Source organism: Danio rerio, chromosome 14 (assembly GCF_049306965.1).
Source record: "Danio rerio strain Tuebingen ecotype United States chromosome 14, GRCz12tu, whole genome shotgun sequence".
In the NCBI taxonomy this organism is placed as follows: domain Eukaryota; kingdom Metazoa; phylum Chordata; class Actinopteri; order Cypriniformes; family Danionidae; genus Danio; species Danio rerio.
This window is the reverse complement of record NC_133189.1, coordinates 40,502,567-40,523,131: the sequence shown is the minus strand read 5'-3', so window position 1 is coordinate 40,523,131 and position 20,565 is coordinate 40,502,567. Positions and strand designations below refer to the sequence as shown.

The 20,565-nt window shown below is 35.1% G+C and overlaps 2 protein-coding genes across 7 annotated transcripts; both read right to left on the bottom strand.

Moving 5' to 3' along the window:
- Positions 1–497: 497 nt before the first annotated feature.
- On the bottom strand, positions 498–11,181 carry zgc:77938. The gene is given in 10 exon segments (NM_205642.1): positions 498–654; positions 3,153–3,291; positions 4,435–4,567; positions 6,018–6,278; positions 6,387–6,606; positions 6,716–6,803; positions 9,190–9,340; positions 9,453–9,554; positions 9,640–9,699; positions 11,153–11,181. Coding segments are annotated over 9 exon segments (1,137 nt in total). The 5' UTR covers positions 9,658–9,699; positions 11,153–11,181; the 3' UTR covers positions 498–629.
- A 1,887-nt stretch (positions 11,182–13,068) lies between these two features.
- On the bottom strand, positions 13,069–20,556 carry adh5l (alcohol dehydrogenase 5-like). 6 transcript variants are annotated; one of them, XM_073921258.1, is made up of 10 exons: positions 20,403–20,556; positions 20,169–20,225; positions 19,145–19,246; positions 18,786–18,933; positions 18,180–18,267; positions 17,712–17,931; positions 17,333–17,593; positions 17,125–17,257; positions 15,649–15,787; positions 13,069–13,505 (listed from the first exon to the last, which is right to left on the bottom strand). In XM_073921258.1, exons 4-10 carry the CDS (start codon positions 18,874–18,876, stop codon positions 13,481–13,483), a joined length of 957 nt encoding a protein of 318 aa, XP_073777359.1. In that variant the 5' UTR covers positions 18,877–18,933; positions 19,145–19,246; positions 20,169–20,225; positions 20,403–20,556; the 3' UTR covers positions 13,069–13,480.
- Positions 20,557–20,565: the final 9 nt, after the last annotated feature.

Sequence of the window (20,565 nt, the reverse complement as noted above, 5' to 3'; positions counted from 1 at the left end):
GCTGCATGTTTCTCCAACCCCTGGTGACACGCACACATCCATCTCCCTGTGACAAAATTCTTTCTGTTTTTCTAGAGGCTTCTCTGTGTCCTGCTGGAAAGCGGTGAAGGCTCGTTTGATAATATTATTGTAGACGAGAACTAGTGGATAGTGGTTTCAAAGGGCAATAGTGGTGCACATTTAAGAGACTGAATGGAGTCCTGGTGGGCTGCTCTGTAAACGACGTGGAACATAAGCACAAGAACACTTTTTGGGCCAAGCCTCAGTGAAATTTAATAATAAATGTTTGACTGGAGAAAACTCAGAAAGAATAGAGAGACAAAGGGAGTGAATGAGGATGGTTGGTAGTGCAAGCTTGCCATCTACTGGTAAAAGACAAACATACAACCTTTGAGAACAGAAGCTTCTCTCTACAGTACATGTTAAATTATAGTGTGGTTGTGATAAGATGTTTAATGTGCATAATGTATTATGGTAAAAATGATTTGGGACAGAAGTGATCTAAACTGCTGAGATCCATGCAGCTTGAGTGCATTTTATTATAAAACATTGATTCTTCTGTGATGTATGTGATGTCTGAAAATGCTGTAAATACTGTTCTGTTTGAGGCAGATCTTCATTCCTTCATCTCACATCTGGATCACTGTGCGAATACTGAAAATAAGAGAGAAACAAATTAATATTTGAAATATTGTTCAGAGATGAAAAAGGGGTTTCAACTGGGCCTGTCACAGTAATCAATATATATCGACTTATCGCACAACACATGGACATCAACTTAATAATTTTTGGTGATTCAATATATATCGCCCATACATAAAAAAATAATAAAAAAACTATTCTGGTTACATTTTAGCTGATTGTGCAACATCTTGGGCAGCAAGAAGGTCGCTTCAAGCCTCAGCCTGATCAGTTGGTATTTCTGTGTGGAGTTTGCATGTGCTTCCCATGTTCGCATGGGTTTCCTCTGGGTGCTCCGGTCTCACCCACGGTCCAAAGACATGCAGCATAGGTGAACTGAATAAACTAAATTGGCCTAGTGTATGAGTATGAATGCATGAGTGTATGAGTGTTTCCCAGTGTTGTGTTGCAGCTGGAAGGGCATCCACTGCGTACAGTATACAGTTTGCTGGATAAGTTGGCAGTTCATTCCGCTGTGGCGACCCCTGGTTAATAAAAGGACTAAGCTGAAAATAAAATGAATGAATGAATGTGCAACATCTCTATCTCTATTGTGTCAGTGTGTTGGTACAGTCAAAACATATGAGTAAAATGCTTGTTTAAAATACCTGTTTAAAATGAGCTGAAACAACACAATTCTTCCAATTTCTCTGGCTGATTTATTTGTTTTATGTTCAGTGCACCTAAATTTGTAAATTATTAAGTTAACTTAAGCGTTTTGTGTTGGGACAACATGAAGAAATTGTGTTGGTCCAACTACCTGATTAGGGGATTTGTAGTTCCCAGCATGTTTTGCGTGGGATTGGATTAAGAGAGGGAAATGTTGACAATAAAAGTAATCTTAGGTGTTTAAAGTTATTAGAAAGACTCGTTAGAGTTTAATCTTCACTTTAGTTTGAAGATTTAGAAGATTTTCATGTAATGCTTTGAGTTTTGAGATGACCACCTTGCAGAAGCACTGATGCTTTGGGTGTTGGCAGCTTTAATTAGCAAAAATGCAGTTTGTTGCTTTGCTCAGTGAGCAATAACTGCCCTAAAATTAGTTCGGAGATCAGTGTCAATCAACTGTATATGTAACTCATCAATTATGTAAAAATAGCTATTTTAGTTCATTTAGGAAAGCTTTAAATAAAACTAAGAGACTTCCAAAAGTACGACACATAATAGACATACATGATAATATCAGACCTTTGAGTTTAAGGTAAATACAAATACAAATTATTTAAACTTTTATTTGATAAAATCCTGTTGGACCAACTCAGTTGCGTTTAATCGTGTGAATAGTTTTTTTTTTTTTTTTTTAGTTGGCACTTAACAAATTAATTGGATGGAAATCCTCATTAAAATTAGTTATTTTTTGAGTGTAGGGTTAAAATAACACTATAAATGACTATAGTATATTTTCATGTGGGTGTCTGACAACTGAAAATAGATCTGGTACCAGATGTCACAGCCTCTGTTACTTTTTACCTTGCACTTTTTGCTAACATTTATTATTATTTATTTAGCATATGCGTTTTTACATTCTGATTCCAATGCCTAATTATTAAATTGTTAAAGTGACTTTAATTAAATGAAATATTCTTAAGAATTAAATATTATGTGTTCTTTGGAAGAGTTTACTTGCATTGTGATAATATTGTATTGTCATTCTGACATTTTATATTGAGTGACATAAAATAGTCTTAAAATGACAATAATATTGTTTATAGCAATATACTTTGGTGCAATATATCGTACTACAAAACATAGCTATCTTGACAGGCCTAGTTAGTTTTTTTGTGAGCATACATTTATAATATACTGTAACAATAGTGTATCAAAAAGTCTTGTCAGGCATATATCACAAGACTCATTAGATGATGTTAAAAGAAACTTATTAAATGGCATTTATAATGTTTTATACTTTGCCACTATCTTTCAAAGCACTAGATTTTACCCCATTTGTCAGCAAGAAGTTGTTTTTATTATTTTAAAACGGAATTTCAATATTTTAAATTCCACGGACCACCTTTGATTTAAAATGTAATATAATTATGTGCGGTTCTTATCTTTTATACAATTTATTATGTAACTATTGGTTAGAATAAGTATGTTGTAACATTATTACATACTGTAAACATTGTAAAAATATATCAATCAGAGTATTTTTTAATTATACCACATAAAATGACTTGTAACATTATAGCAGACAATTGTTTTTCTGCATTTAGCATAATCAAACCATTTATTGTCCACAAAGTAAAGTGTACAGTAGTGCTGCAATACTCTTAAATTTATATTTTTCATCACACTGAACCAACGACAAAGCGTTTGACTTATTTGACAAAAAATTTGACTTATTACAAAACTATAAGATTCCATAATAAAGACATTCTTCTGCATATGATAAAGAGCATATTATCATCATGCTGGGAAAAATCTTACGATGATGTGGCAATGTTTTGCTCTGTTGTGAGCAGAATACTGACCTTTTTCCGGTGATCATGAGATCAAAGGCCTCGTTAATCTGATCTAGAGTCAGTCTGTGAGTCACAAACTCATCCAGGAGAATCTTCCCACTCAGATACTCCTGCACCAACTTGGGGACTGCCTCAACACTCTTCCAACCTGTCAACCAAATAGAAAAAAGATGGAAGTTGGAGGAAAACACTCAAACTGTAAAATAATTCAACAATATCACAACAACCTGGTACTGAACCTGCAACAAACACCACCATAAGCAGCAGCTCTGCTCTTTTTATATATAACCAGCCTGCAGGTTAATGATGATATAACTCAGATGAGTCACTCTTCAATATACAGCTGTTGTGGTCCATTGGATAGCACGATAGACTAAGACGCTGCCGACCTGGGTTTGCTCCTCGTCTGAGTATGTTATTTAATTTTATTTTTATTGTTAAGACATATAATACTGTTAGGGTTGTTGAACATTTTAAGTTATAAAGCAGCTGTTTTCTAAAAAAAAGTCGTGATAGTGTAATTAGAAACTGAATTGGAAATGACCTTATTTTAATATAGTCAGTCGTGAACTGAGGTGGGCCGGTCTAAGGCTTGAAACTCCAGGGCTGAAAAGGAGTCCCACTCCGGCCCTGATAAGCAGTGTTGGGGAAAGTTACTTTTGAAAGTAATGCATTACAATATTGAGCTACTCTGCTAAAAAAGTAACTAGTTAATTTTTATGGTAAGTAATGTGATATGTTACATTTTGCATTATTTTTTCTTATACCTTTCTTGATCTCTTTCAGAACTTGCAGGGGTTTTTTTCTTCTTTTTTAAATAGAGGAGCTCTGCAATTAACAACACACTGTATAATCTACACCTTTATTTATCTTAAACAAACACATCGAGTAATAAAAATGTAGGATCATATTATCTTCTGAGAACTTCCTGAGCCCAGAGCTCTACATGCCATATATACAGTACAGATTAATGAAGGTTTAAAGCAGTGTTTGCTGCTTTTGTGCGTTTTGCCTTATTAATGAAGCTCAAACCATTTTCAAGTGCAATTCCTTTTTTCCATGAGTTCAAAATAATGAACGCATTCTCTCAATTTTTAATTCAGCAATTTACTTAGTTAATGTGAATTAATTAAACGAAAAAGCAACTCAAATATTATTAATATTTTGTGAAGTAATGCATTTCAGTACTCGTTACTCAGAAAAGTATTATTATTACGTAACTCGTGTTACTTGTAATGGTTTACCCCCACTGACCATACGTGATATTTGAATTGATCAGAAATGCTTTTACCACCAAAATAGGAGCCTTTCAAAGTTTTTCCCAGCAGAATATCCTCAGAGACCAGGGTAAGTTCCCCCATCCGGGTCCAGCCCACCATCACACAGACTCCTCCTGCTGGACTGCAGGCTTCCACAGCTGCCCTCTGACCAAAAATACATCAATCCATCATTTAAATACAAATACACAGATTAGTAATGTTTTTGCAAACAATGTGAACTCTTTGATGATAAAAGTATTTCTGCTAACAAATGCATCTTCTTAGTTCTGAGTTAGACATTTTTATTATAATAATAATTATTATTTTTAGAAAATGCATTAATTCTTCATGTTCATTCAGCAACATGCTGAAAACATTCCTCAGAGATTTTTGTTCATATTGTCATGATAGCATCACACAGCTGCAGATTTGTTGGCTGGAAATCCACGAATTCCCCGTTCTACATTCAAAAATGTGCTGTACTGTACTGAGATCTGGTGACTGTGGACTAATTTGAGTACTGTGAAAAACAGTTTGAGATGATTTGAGCTTTGTGGCACAGTTTGTTATTCTGTTATACAGAATATAGCCTTCACAAGATGAGTACACTGGTTAAAAAAAGTGAAGGACATGATCAGCAACAATTTTCAGGTAGACCGTGGCATTAAAGGGCTGGTACTAAAGGGCCCAAAGTGTGCTGCCACCACCACCATTGAAATAAGGCAAGTTTGAGTCTCGTGTTCATATTGTTTGTGATCTTGGCATCCAAAAGTTGCACCAGACTATAAAACCTTTATTTACAACCTTTCCCCCATGGCCCACACCTATTCTGACGTTCAGTCTGACCAACAGCAAATTGTTCTGACCATATCAACATGCCTATGAACTGAGCTACTGCATTTTGATTGGCTAATTAAATATTTTGTACCTAATAGAGTGGCTGATGAGTGTATTAGATATCAAGTTTATACATGACATCACAGAATCTCATCTTCAGTTATGTCATCTGCTTGTATAAATGTTTCAGCACTGGATTTTCATTGGCTGTCTTTGTTTATATCCTGTAGATTAAAAAAGTGAAGGATATTTGACTTCAGTGCCATTATTGCCTCAGTTCCTCCAATCATTCCCGCAGTGACAATTACAGTGCCTTAAAATAGATCTATTATGCCCCCTTTTACAAGAGCAGTGTCTGATGTCCCTAGAGTATGTATGTGAAGATTCAGCTCAAAATACCCCACAAATAATGTTTTATAACTGTTTGGAACTGCCCCTTGTAGGCTTTGAGCCAAACTGTTTCTTTTGTTTACTTTAAATTCAAATGAGATTGCGTTCCTGTCAACATAGCGGCAGATTTAAAACAGGACTAATGTTATGAACATGTCAAAAGAAGTGGCTTACAAGAAGGATGTCTATATGGAGACTACAGTGTTCGTTTGTAAATCCTAAAATTCTACCTTTGTAATCCCGTAGTCTTTGACATTATCTTCGGCATTTACGGTCTGAAAACTCTAATGGCGGACTCTTATAGCTATATTCACACACTGTTGCCACACAAATGTGTCTAAAACACTTATACAAGTGCTTTTTGCATAATAGGTCCCCTTTAACTTACCATAACCCCCACATTGCCCACACACTCAAGAGCGTAGTCAACCCCACCATTTGTCAGCTCCCTTAACACCTCCTGAATGGGTTTACTGTGGTCTTTAGGATTCGCAAACTCAGTCGCTCCAAATGTCTTGGCGATCTCAAACTTGTCTGAATTGATGTCAACAGCGATGATTCTGGTGGCACCGGCAGCTTTGCATCCCATGACAGCTGCAAGTCCCACAGCTCCCAAACCAAACACTGCACATGTGGAGCCAGATTCCACCTGGGAAAGACAAAGCCAAACAATATCACACATGATACAAGATAATAGGATGTTATTTTTTTTTGTCTTTTTGTCATTATGCCAATTGAAATCACACATCATACACACTTTGCCTGTGTTCACTGCTGCCCCATATCCTGTAGAAACTCCACAGCCCAGCAAACACACTCTGTCCAGTGGAGCGTCTGGGTGAATCTTGGTCACATTGTCTTCTGGCACAACCGTATATTCAGAGAAAGTGCTGATAGCAATAAACTGATGAACCTGCTGATTCTTACAGGTGATCCTGCTGGTGCCATCAGCAAGAAGGCATTGCTGAGTTTTCTCCCTTGGAAATAAAAAGGAATCTATTTGATCACTTGCTTTATTAATCAAAGCCTTATGTTTAGGGGGAAAAAAGGAAAAAAAAGATACAACCTTCAGTGCAATTAACTCACCAGTTTTTAGAGCAAAGGTTTGTCTTTGGACTTAGACAACGTTCACATTGTCCACACTGTGGCACGACTAAAGGAATAACTTTATCACCTGTAGATAAATGGTAGAATGATATTGCAGGTTTTGAGTATCTGAGTTCAAATTTAAACTGTTTAAAGCAGATGTATTTACAGTAAATGTCCCTTTTATGTTTATTAATGTTTATGTTAATGTTATAATTTGTATCACTGCTGATCTTTCTATTTATTTGCAATTGCCCTTTATACTAAACATGTTTTAGTTACATTTTTATATTCTTGCAAAGGATAATAAAGAACAGGGTTCATATGGTCAAGAAAAACCTGGAAAAGTCATGGAATTTTGACACGGCATTTTCCAGGCCTGAAAAAAGTTTGGGAAAAACAGAAAAACCCACAAGGTTTTTGAAAAGTCATGAAAATTACATTTACATTTAGTCATTTAGCAGACGTTTTTGTCCAAAACTACTTAAACTCCGGTCACCCTAGAGCTTGTGCTTGCGAAATTCTGTCATACGGTGCTGCGAAAAGGGGCGGGGTTAAACAAGATGATTAGACATTAATAAAAGTGAGCGAGTGCTCCATATTTTAAATTTCCTATTTTAAATTATCTTTTATTGGTCTAATGATATAACGTAATGCAATTTTGCAGGTAAAAATACACCAAGCTTGAACTTTCGAATGTAATGGAAGACAAAACTTGTCGCACGCGCTTGCGCTTTTGGTCTGCCACATTTGCATGCCTAAGAATGGAAGTTTATGGAACGAAAAGTGCAGCGTGATCGCTGCTTTATAATAGAAGTAGTTTTACCTATTATTTCTAGTTTAACAAACTATTAACATCATCTCAAGTTAGTTTGACAAATATCCGTATATTGGAATGGAGGATAGTTGTTTTTACTTCTTTCCTTGGCCAAAAACATGCTGTCACATAATTAGTGCTGTGTAAGCATCATCTATTTTACATAGATATAAAAATAAATTTAAACTAAAGAGATTGTTGCTTGTTTTATACTGTAATAAATTTAAATGTTCATTGTTATCCTTATGATTTACCACATATATGTAGACATTACATGTAACATTAGGTCATGAAAATGGACTCGAAAGTCCTTGGGAAAAGTCATGAAATTTTTGTAGTAAAAATTTGTATGAGAGAATAATTTCCTGACATTTCAAAAATGTAATCGCTGTAACTAATTAACATAAAGTAGAACAAAATACAATTATACATTATACTGTTCCTATTACTAACCACTATTTTTTTCTTTAATAGATTTAAATATAATAAAAAAAAAAGTTTACTTTACGGTTGATGCTACAGCGTTTATATAAATAGGCCAAATGACGCAATGAAACAGTCAATAGCCCATTTCACAGATGCAGATGTTTACAGGAAAATACTGGTAAATTGCAGTAAAGAGATCAGGCCTTTTAAAACATTAGTAAAAATACCAAGAAATGAGTTTTCATAACCTTGATAAACATAACATTACCATTAAAAGTCTGGAATTCTGCAGTGTGTTAGAGGTTTTTATTTACCTATAAAGCCATTTCTGTAATTTTACGACAATTTATTAAAATGTGAAAGGGGCTAAAAATGGTGCCTCACTGCAAGAAGGTCGCTGATTCGAGCCTCAGCTGGGTCAGTTGGCATTGGAGTGTGCATGTTCTCCCCGTGTTCACGTGGGTTTCCTCCGGGTGCTCCGGTTTCCCGCACAAGACCAAAGACATGCGCTATAGGTGAATTGGGTAAGCTAAATTGTCCGTAGTATATGCTTGTGAATAAGAGTGTATGGGTGGTTCCCAGTGATAGGTTGCAGCTGAAAGGCCATCCGCTGCATAAAATATATGCTGGATAAGTTGGCGGATCATTCCGCTGTGGCGACCCCTGATTAATAAAGGGACTAAGACGAAAAGAAAATGAATGAAAGGGGCTAATGACAGCAAAAAAATTGTACATAAGTGTTTAGAATTGGGGTGGCATGGTGGCTCAGTGGTGAGCAATGTTGCCTCACAGCAAGAAGGTCGCTGGTCCAAGTTGACATTTCTGTGTGGAGTTTGCAAGTTCTCCCCGTGTTCGCGTGGGTTTTCTCCGGGTGCTCCGGTTTTCCCCACAAGTCCAAAGACATGCGGTACAGGTGAATTGAATAAACTAAATTGGCCATAGTGTATGTGTGTGTGAGAATGAGTGTGCGAGTATGGGTGTTTTCCAGTACTGGGTTGCGGCTGGAAGGGCATCCGCTGCATAAAACGTGTTGGAATAGTTAGCGGTTCATTCCCCTGTGGGACCACTGATAAATAAGGGACTAAGTTGAAGGAAAATGGATGAATAAATGATTGTTTATTGGAACTCAGCATACAAACACCTGGGATTATTTGTTAAACCCTGGTAAACTTTAAGCAAGAGAACTCAGATTTCACTTTTTCCAATGTTAAATATGAAAAAGTTAGCTTACCTTTGGCCATCTTTGTGACACCTGGACCAACACTCTCCACCACTCCGGCCCCTTCATGCCCCAAAACCACAGGAAAAGGCTGTGGATTCATTGTTTTACCAACTTCATGTAGGAAAGTCCAGTCGGTATGGCATATTCCAGATGCCACCATCTGACCCGGGTCAATTCATAGTCAGTGAGCTGATAAATAAATACTGCCTTGCCACTGATCAAAGTAATATCTTAAATTAATGTAATATCGTAGAGAAATGTAACGGATTTACCTTGATCCGTACTTCATGAGCTTTGGGAGGGGCGACCTCTACATCCTCAATAGACAGTGGTTTTCCTGGTTCCCAGGCCACTGCTGCCTTGCACTTGATCACCTTAGAGTGGATAACATATTTTATCATATCTTAATATGATATATTTCTAAAAAAAAAAAAAAAAAACTTTGATGGCAAAAATTACCTTTCCTTCAGTTTCCATGGTAACCACAATCTTGCAGTACAGTTTTATACAATCAGCCTCCTAAAAGAAATCAAATGACTATTAAAATCCTGGAATTTGTGTTAATGTGTTATTTTTTTTTTTTTTTTAATTCTTTCACCGTAAGTTAGAAAGAGTCTGATAAAAAAAATGATCAAAAAATAAATGAATAAATGATATTATTTAAGGATGAGCCGATACCACTTTTTATAAACCGATACGAATACAAGTATTTTAATTCGTGTACTTGCAGATACCGAGTACCGATTCCGATACTTCTTAGATTTGGTTTCAATGTAAGTGCAATTAATTTGCAAGGAGGTTTTATTTTTTTGCTTGTAGCAAGGATGAACACAAAAAATCTTTAACAGAAGACCAAGCCAAAAATATACACACATTGTTGATAACTCTGTAAATCAATAAACCTTATTGATTACCAATTACGTTATATTTGCGAGTCCTGCCATTAATCCATGGTTCATGTAATCAAAAAGTTTAACTACAATGTTGGTGGATAAGTTAATTATTTATGCAAACTTTGACTACTTTCTCTAAAATATTAAAATGTTTTAAGCGATTTTATCTTAACATAATGCTACAAATATGCATACTTTCATATTCGGTTATTCTTCAGTATCGATTTGATAATAATGTCTTTTAAACAGATTGTTTATAAGGACTAAGCTATTAATATATAATACATTACTACACTAATTGAAGTCAGGTAGGACAACAAATCACAGCCACGTAGCGAAATACTGTTGAGTGGTATTGGTGCATTTCATGTACAATACGAGTACAATTTAACCAAGTATCAACCCGATACCAGTATCGGTGCATCCCTAATCTAAATGTCACTCTCCTTAACAAATGAAGAAAAATGAAACATGCAAATAATGCTTTTTAATGACTAATTATTAAAATACATATCATTGAATAAAACTATATTTTTGTGCTATTTTCTGTGAATATTAATGTAGAATGTACTGTATCATCTAGTTTAATGCAAAGTGTATTACTTTTAAAGTTAATCTCATGGAATATCATTCATCGACATGCTAACGCAATTATCTATATGAGCCATATCATACATCACTTAAAGCCTAGATTTTTTACCAAAATTTGATTCTGTTTGCACAGACATGAGGTTGCATATTTGTTACATGTTTCTGTGGGTAGAATTACAGAAGTATGCAAGTGCACGGCCTAATAAATTGTAGACTTAAGTTGTAAACTAACTTGTCATGGCAAAATAGTTCTTCAACATTTAAATTAAACAGTACACAGTTCTTATATATTTAAAACATTATCATAAAATAATCCAAGTTCAGAAACTATACCAAATGCTTTTTTTGTATTCATTTAAACGTAAATATATCTTTCAACACTATAAAGTACCCTAGTTTTTGAACATATTTAAAACATATTCAGTAAAGCGTACGACTGCATGCACATATTTATGTTTTCAAATGTTTGTATGCTATTAATAACTTACAGAGCTGTTTTTGTCAGGGCTCGGGAGAGGAACTGCTGGTACTAGTGTACTTTGTACTGCACAGCTGCTATATGATTTAAAACACGTGGATGACTGACCAATACAGCAGCTGAACATAATGCTGCCAGCATGTGATTGGATAACAGACACGCATAGTCAGTTTTCAAAGGTAACCTTTGTGTACATGTATATTATGATCAAGAACTAATGAATATAACCAATTCAATCAAATCATATGTAGAAATGAGAAAAAATTGTCACCTAGGAATTATAAGGTTCTGTCTGCATTCTGAATGGTTTTGAGATATTAAGCTTTAAAGTTTTTTTATTCCATATACAGTAGCGGACAGTGTGTGTAACATTTGTTTTTTAAATAAAAAATCTTAAAATGTAAAGAACTTACAAAAAACATCCCATAATGTAAATAATTTGTCATTTAATAAGAATGTCAATAACTCAGTTTTGACAATTTATTTTTATTTTTTTTACAAAAAACATAATTCTAAGGTGACGAAATGTCACACCATGTTTTCATGTGCCAATTATCATTAAAAAACTGCATATGACACCAATATAGATATAAAAATATATACATACTGTAAGCACATTATTTAAATATAATGCATATGAATAATCATAACTTACAAATAGGCTATGCATGCAATAAGTTGAGCTTTCAAAGTGCTGACGAGAAATCCTACATATCGGGATGTGCTCATTAGCCAAAAAAAAAAAAAAAAAAAATATATATATATATATATATATATATATATATATATATATATATATATATATATATATAATGAATAAAGTGACTTTAAAAAATCTTTAAAAGCTTGCTTTAAAATCTGCATTAAATTGTATTGTGATTATGCTGATGTTTAAGAAACATTTAATGTTTAAAAAGAATATAAAGTTTTTGAGATGTAACGTTCAGTTTTGTTAGTTTTTAAGATATCTATAAGCGAGTGTGCTCCAAAGCAGTGACAAAATTTGCATTTAAAAACCTGATATAAACACCCAAAGCTTGCGGTAGGTCTAAAATGGATCAACGATTTATTTAACGCCTATTCATACTTCAGTTTCGCACCAAATCTTGACCAAATCAATGATCAAATGCTCTCTAGTATCTGACATGTCTTCCCCCCACCCCTCAAGATGCTACTTATTTGCCTTTCATTTGATGTGCTTGAGCTCAATCACTCTCACTGGCAGAGCTGTGATAAAAACAAAATGCTATTGGCTGTTTTTTTTTTTTTTTTAAATAAGGGGCTACTTTATTTCCCACCCTCACTTCATGTTTCAGAGATTATGTGAAACATGAAATAACAAATGCAATTTTAAAGCCCTTCAGGGGACCTTTAAGTCCAAAGTAGATAAATAAAAGTATGCCTATTTTTGAAGTATGTTATTGTGTCTGAAAAATCGAAATCAAAGGTCTATTTTGCATGCGTGTAAACCTTATGAATACATCATGAAAGAAAACGATTTAGTCTTGCATGGCCTTTTGTTAAATTTTGTTTTGTTTTCAAAATAACATCCTTCGGATTTGTGCATTTATCAAAATATGTGCAGGCTAATGCACATCATGTGTCCCAGAGACATATACGATTAACAAAGTCAAATTCAAGAGTTTACATGATCATTTTTGTTACTGATTAAGTTTACAAAAGGAACAAAAACTACCCCTTCCAATCAAATTGAAATTTAATTCAGATCAAGCTCAATCTGATTGATTTATGATGTTGTATGATGTTTATTGAAAAAGTATTTTCAATCCGATAACAAAGAGATTATTTGGATGCATAGTGTAATATAAACATAGCCCCTGTGTCACATGGAACACACACAAAAAAGGTACTCCTGTTACGTATATAAGTAAAGTAAACTGAAGAAAATAAGACATAAAGAGTGCATACTGATAAGAAAAAAAAATCAACTTCGGCTTTATTATGTAGAACAGTCTCCGATCAGAACAGATGTGCTCTTTGAAAATATGGCCTAAAAGAACAATCAGTGCCCTAAATATGAATGACTTTTCCTTTCTGTCTATAAATGTACAGATACTATACATACAGGAACTTAAAAGGGAACTTTGCATTAGCAGGTAGGTGGGTAATCATTGTCTAAGCATGAGCCTGCCAATCTCTTTTCCTTTGTAAATATTGCAAAAGCGTCTTTTATTGTAGTCTGATAATGGCTGTTACTGTGTCAACCCAGCAAAACTCATTTTTAAACTATATTACAAATTTAGGCCATAGAGAGGCAAAGGAGAAACACATCAAAACCACTGATATTGTGCGGTCTGTTAGAAGGATTTTGGGAATATCACATCTCAATCACTGTCCGAATGCTATAAAAAAAGAAAGAGAGAGAGAAATCAAGTTACATAAAAGTTTAATAATACATTTTGCACTTATTGCTCAGGCTTTTTATTATTTGATTTAAATTGTATTATGAATGATGACATGGTTTTTATCATAGATTTATCTGTAACACTTTACAATACACCACATGGAGAGTTAATGATAACTGTTTATAACTTACAATACATTACAGTATTTATTCATCTTTATTTATATTAAATTAAAAAACACAATGTTACTTCATTTATGTTAACTCAAAGTGCATTAAAATGAACCATGTGTCCCATATTATAAAGGTTTATCGATTTATCACTTAAAGTTGGCATGAAATGAAATATCCCACAATAAACAAAAGTATTTTGAATGCTTCATTAGTGTATCTTGCAATTTCTTTATCTTGTCATATTAATTCTTCAATCATTTAGTCAACATATACACTCCCTGGCCACTTTATTAGGTACACCTTACTTTTACCGGGTTGGACCACCTTTTTGCCTTCAGAACACCTTTTGATCCTTCGATTCAACAAGGTACTGGAAATATTCCTAAGAGATTTTTGTCCATATTGACATAATAGCATCCTGCAGTTGCTGCAGGTTTGTTGGCTGCACATCCATGATGTGAATCTCCCTTTCCACCACATCCCAAAGGTGTTCTATTGAATTGAGACCTGGTTATTGTGGAGGCCATTCGAACACAGTGAACTCATTGTCATGTTCAAGAAACTAGTCTGAGATGATTCATGCTTTATGACAGGGGTCACCAATCTTGTTCCTGGAGGTCTGGTGCCCTGCAGGGTTTAGCTCCAACTTGCCTTAACACACTTGCCTGGATGTTTCAAGTATACTAAGTGAGACCTTGATTAGCTTGTTTTGGTGTGTTTGATTAGGGTTGGAGCTAAAATCTGCAGGATACCGGACCTCCAGGAACAAGTTTGGTGATCCCTGCTTTATGACATGGCGCATTATCCTGCTGGAAGTAGCCATCAGAAGATCGGTACACTGTGGTCATAAAGGGGTGAACATGGTCAGCAGCAATACTCAGGTAGGCTGTGGCGTTGACACGATGCTCAGTAAGTACTAAAGGGGCCCAAAGGGTGCCAAGAAAATATCTCCCACACCATTACACTACCACTACCAGCCTGAACCGTTGATACAAGGCAGGATGGATCAATGCTTTTATGTTGTTGATGCCATATTCTGACCCTACCATCTGAATGTTGCAGCAGAAATCGAGACTCAGACCAGGAAACGTTTTTCCAATCTACTATTGTCCAATTTTGGTGAGCCTGTGCAAAATGTAGCCTCGGTTTCCTGTTCTTAGCTGACAAGAGTAGCCCACGGTGTGATCTTCTGGTGCTGTAGCTAATCTGCCTCAAGGTTCGACGTGTTGTGTGTTCAGAGATGCTCGTCTACATACCTCGGTTGTAACGAGGGGTTATTTTTTTCCCTCAGCTTTAACCAATCTGCTTATTCTCCTCTGACCTCTGGCATCAACAAGGCATTTGCGCCCACAGAACTGCCGCTCACTGGATATTTTCCTTTTTTAGACCATTCTTTGTAAATCTGGTTGTGCATGAAAAATCCCAGAAGATCAGCAGTTTCTGAAATACTCAGACCAGCCTGTCTGGCACCAACAACCATGCCATGTTCAAAGTCACTTAAATCACCTTTCTTCCACATTCTGATGCTCGGTTTGAACTGCAGCAGATCGTCTTGACCATGTCCATATCCATCAATGCATTGAGTTACTGCCATGTGATTGGCTGATTAGAAATTTGCATTAACTAGCAGTTGGACAGGTGTACCAATTAAAGTGGCCAGCTAATATACATTGGCTCTTACCAATTGACTACACGTTTCCATATATTTTAGTGAATAATTAATATTAATTACATTTTTTAACTAACCCGATGCCAGTCACAATATGAAAATGTCACTACTTGAGCACAATACTGCAATATCATATGTACTGCAAGAAATGATAATTACTGAAAATATGAATATGGTGAACACAACAGTGTGCTATAAAATGAGTAAAAGTAAAACATTAAGGTAATGAAATCTTTTTGATATCACAATACAAATCAAGGATTTTGTTCATAAGTACAGTAGATGCATAAAAACAAACCTTTTCCCACTCATGATGAGATCAAATGCCTGGTTAATCTGATCTAGAGCCAGTCTGTGTGTCACAAACTCATCCAAGAGAATCTTTCGGCTCAAATAGTCTTGAACCAGTCTGGGCACAGCTTCAACACTCTTCCAGCCTGTCAATCAAATGAGCGAGGTAATTACTTTAAAGAAGGCATTTGATGCTTTGTAATGTTTTTCTTTTCCTCTAGTGTGTAATGCATCTGTTTGTGCATGTATAAGATCTGCAAAGACAAACAGCTTGCAGTCTCACACATAAGGGATTTATTTTCCTGTCCATCAGAGAACACTGATCAAGCCTAAAATGCATCGATCAAACTGTGAAACTCTAGTTTGAGTCATTTGACAGTACAACTGGTTTCAATCGATCAACATAAATTGGACTCGAGTAATGGTAAAACAGGCACATTATTAACTATTTCTGTTTAAAAAACAGCCTGTCTAAAATAGCATCCTTGGAAACAATCTGGCAATTATGGTAAGAGGCAATACATTTCTGACGTATGCTTGTCTTGACGTGCTTGGCCAATCAGAGCACTGAGATTTTTTTATGAAAGAGGGGCTTTATTGAAACCAGAATTCAATGACAGCATTTTAGACAAACTGAAAATAATGGTGCAGCAAAGAATGTTTAATATGTGAAACAAATGAGTTTATGAACATTAAATGAAGCCTTAAACTAAATTTTCTGAGATCTTAACAAAGGTTTGTGTTGCAAAAACTGTAATAGAAGACAAAGCAATTTCCTAAATCCATTGATTTTCACCTTTTTTTCCCCAAATAAAACTATTAACTATGAGCTTTTTGCAGTAATGTGACCAATAACTGATATGAGAAGATATGTTGCTTTTATGTTGGAGGCCTCTTTTTGTGAGCTTGTATTTCATAAAAGATAAGAGCAATCATGGGTCAAAGTGGGTGATTTATTTTCCTTTGTAAGATTTATTTGCAGCTTCTCCTAAGATCATGGGCTTTGGACACATTTATATGAGTGTAACTGGTCTTGATAATGGGTTATACTGTATAAGGACTCCAAAAAAAGCCTTTAGTTATTGAAGATGCTGTGATCTGTGATCCTTTAATTGATACACATGGCCTCTTTAAAGGTATAGTTCACCCAAAACTAAAAATTTACTTATTAAATCCCCCTCAGGTGACTACAAACCTTTATGAGTTTCTTTATTCTGTTGAACACAAAAGAAGACATTTTGAAGTAAGCAGAAAACCTGTAATCATTGAATTCCATAGTAAGAAAATCAAATACATTGGAAGTCAATAGTTATAGGTTTCCAGCTTTCAATGGAAATGAACGAAAGTCAAACAGGTTTTGAACACGTAAAGGGTGAAGAAATGATGACAGAATTTTCAGTTTCGGTTGAACTGCCACTTTAATTTCTCACATTTACTTTTCAAACAGCATCCATAGTTGCCTTAAACCAATCTTGCCATTTACCTCCAAAATAAGTGCCCTTCAGAGTTCTTCCCAGCAGGATATCCAGTGGGGCAAGAGAAAGTTCCTCCACCTCAATCCAGCCCACAATCACGCAGACTCCCCCTGCAGGACTGCATGCTTCCACAGCTGCCCGCTGCTCAATGGAAAACAATCGATGAATTTCTTCTACTTGACAATTTGACAGCTCTACAAAACTTGCATAACTTACCATAACCGCCACATCGCCGACACACTCAAGAGCATAATCAACGCCACCATTGGTCAGCTCCCTCAGCACCTCTTGAATGGATTTACTGTGGTCTTTGGGGTTCACAAACTCAGTCGCTCCAAATGTCTTACCGATCTCAAACTTGTCTGAGTTGATGTCAACAGCGATGATTCTGGAGGCACCGGCAGCTTTGCAGCCCATGACAGCTGCCAGTCCCACAGCTCCCAAACCAAACACTGCACATGTGGAGCCAGATTCCACCTGGCAAAGACAAAGCCAAACAATATCACACATGATACAAGATCTGCTACTGGATAATAGGATGTTATTTTTTTGTCTTTTTGTCATTATGCCAATTGAAATCACATATCATACACACTTTGCCTGTGTTCACTGCTGCCCCATATCCTGTAGAAACTCCACAGCCCAGCAAACACACTCTGTCCAGTGGAGCGTCTGGGTGAATCTTGGTCACATTGTCCTCTGGCACAACCGTATATTCAGAGAAAGTGCTGATACCAATAAACTGATGAACCTGCTGATTCTTACAGGTGATCCTGCTGGTGCCATCAGCAAGAACACCTTGTTGAGTTTTCTCCCTGAAAGGCAGAGGAAATACTAATGGATGTCATGCATAGAAAAATGATAATTCAGAGTTGCTAAATAACATCATGACTGATTAACTAATAGAAAATGCATAGTCACATAAACACAGAAATGACATTGAATCATTATAAATATTCATACTAGTTCTAATTAACAGCAGTTAGTCTCTATTCAAAATTAAATGTAAAAAAAACTAACTCTTAGACAAGTGCTTTTTAATTTATTCATTTTTTATTCTAACCAGTTTTTGGTGCAGAGGTTGGTCTTTGGACTCTGACAGCGTTCACATTGTCCACACTGTGGCAGGAACAGAGGAATCACTTTATCTCCTTCAGATGGAGATATTTGGAATTAATGCAGGTCACATACTGGATTTTTCACATATTAATATGAATCATGGAAGCAAAGAACGGCAAAAAAATGAAAAAGACATTTCAAGCATCAAAACAACAAAAGTTTAACACATATTTTAAGCTTATTTAATAATGTTAAAATGCATTTTTATGAGGAAAAAAATAATGACTATTTTAAAAAATGATGTATTTTTTATTTATTTTAATAGTAAAATAAGAAATGTATTTTCATACACTATTTTCAAAATTTAAAAATGTTCAATATTTTTAAAATATATTTTTTAAGTACAGATCAGCATGCCAAAACTATTTTTAAGAATCACTTTTTGTCAGTTTAATTAGTTGCAAACATTAAAATGGGCCGTACATTTTATGAAAACATACACAATTATATGAACAATTTTTATTCTGTAAGTAACTTAAGTCTGTAATCTGTTTTTATTTAAATGTAAACTCTTCATCTGAAGTTGTTTATATTAGAAGTTGGCTTTTACCTATAGACACCTTTGTGACACCTGGACCAACACTCTCCACCACTCCTGCCCCTTCGTGCCCCAAAACCAAAGGAAACGGCCGTGGCTTCATTTTAGCAATATCATACAGGTAAGCCCAATCTGAGTGACAGACGCCAGATGCTGCAATCTTAATAAAAGTTAATAAAAATTAGTCATTGCCAGGTGAAATAAAATAATACTACATCAATTAAATCACAATAAAATAATAATAATTAGATCATTTAAAAGCATATAGCTCATAACCACATACTTCTGGCTTAAGTTGTTTTTAGATAAAAGCAAGTCTAAATTTACACTGTACCCAATCTAGCATGACAATTACAATGTAACAGATTTACCTTGATCCGTACTTCATGTGCCTTGGGAGGGGCGACCTCTACTTTCTCAATGGATAGTGGTTTTCCTGGTTCCCAAGCCACTGCTGCCTTACACTTGATCACCTTAAAAAACAATCAGAACATTTGGAGCTAGGCACTTGACAGTTTCAGGTGTTTTAAAAGTACTTTTTTTTTTTACTGTTTTACTGTAAATAATAAAATCTCAATTTTGTTACTGGCATTGATTACATAATATTACTTCCGATAATATTTTTGTCAGAAAACCAGTAGTCACAGGCCCATAGTCAGACTGATAAAAGAAATGGTTCTATTTTCTCCAAAAAGTGGACCTTTTTGCAGTTATTCATCTCATTTTCTGTTTAAGTATGAGATTTAAATACTGAATTTAGGTTCAGTGGGTTACATTTAGGTTACATTTTAAACATTAATTTTAGCTTAATCAGCTTGATGGATGGCCATCATAACCACACTTTTAGATTATTTAGAATCCTTACGTGGATTAGAATCTACGTGACACTAGGATTCCGCTTGGTCTTAAAGACTTTTTAGATGGGTTATACTATTTATGATGGCATAGCAGTCAAAAAAGTACAAACGAGCTCATGTATGGAACAAATTCTGGACTTTTGTCAGAGAGGGGTGGGTCTTCTGAACCACCCAAATGCTCCCTCTCTAGGGGCCTGAGTCAAGTTTTTTTTTCATACAATAACACATTTGCTCTATTAGATAGAAAAAAATGTTAATATATGTTCAAAATAATACAAAAATAAGAAAGAAATGTTTCCTGAGAACCACCTTAGTTTATTTTTATAGATCTAAATGATCATTCAGTTGTATAAACTAGTAATCTTTCCTAATAATATACTGTTGTTTCAGATAAAATTTATGCAACCTTGCTTAACCATCAGAGATTATTTTAAAACCATCTAAATCTTACTTAATGATCCCAAACTTTTGCAGGGTATACTGCTACTACATGAACTACAATAATTGTTATAATAATATATGAATGCCCTTACCTTACCCTCAGTTTCCATAGCAACCATACACTTCACAGTGAATCTTTCTACTAACGTTAGTGCTGAAACAAAACAGAAATATTGGTGTCAAGGTCATAATTATACAGCAACGTTACATAAAAAATATTGACGTTATCCCAGTCAGAAATGTTAACTGTATACTAGTGTGCTACTAATATCTTGTCATTTACAATTCTGCATATTAAAGCCAATCTAACATTCGAAGAGACATTACGTACGGACTATTAACCAACTGTCTACTGTTTTTAATCTAGGTTCAGAAGAGCGCTTTTGTTGTTGATATTTCTTTCCTACTCTTCTATAAACAGAATTTGGGATGTTGGCCAAGCGTCATCTGATTGGCTAACAGTCATTCTTCTTCGCAGCGGAATCAAAACAAAT

What these genes read in the sequence shown, in the direction of transcription:
- adh5l (XM_021480988.3), bottom strand. Translation starts at nt 20,190, where the DNA reads ATGGTTGCTATGGAAACTGAGGGTAAG. An exon ending in CACATGAAGTACGGATCAAG is followed by an intron (nt 18,934 to 19,144) that starts GTAAATCTGTTA and finishes ACTTTTATTAAG; the next exon opens with ATTGCAGCATCTGGCGTCTG. An exon ending in CAGCAGTGAACACAGGCAAA is followed by an intron (nt 17,594 to 17,711) that starts GTGTGTATGATA and finishes TGTCTTTGCCAG; the next exon opens with GTGGAATCTGGCTCCACATG.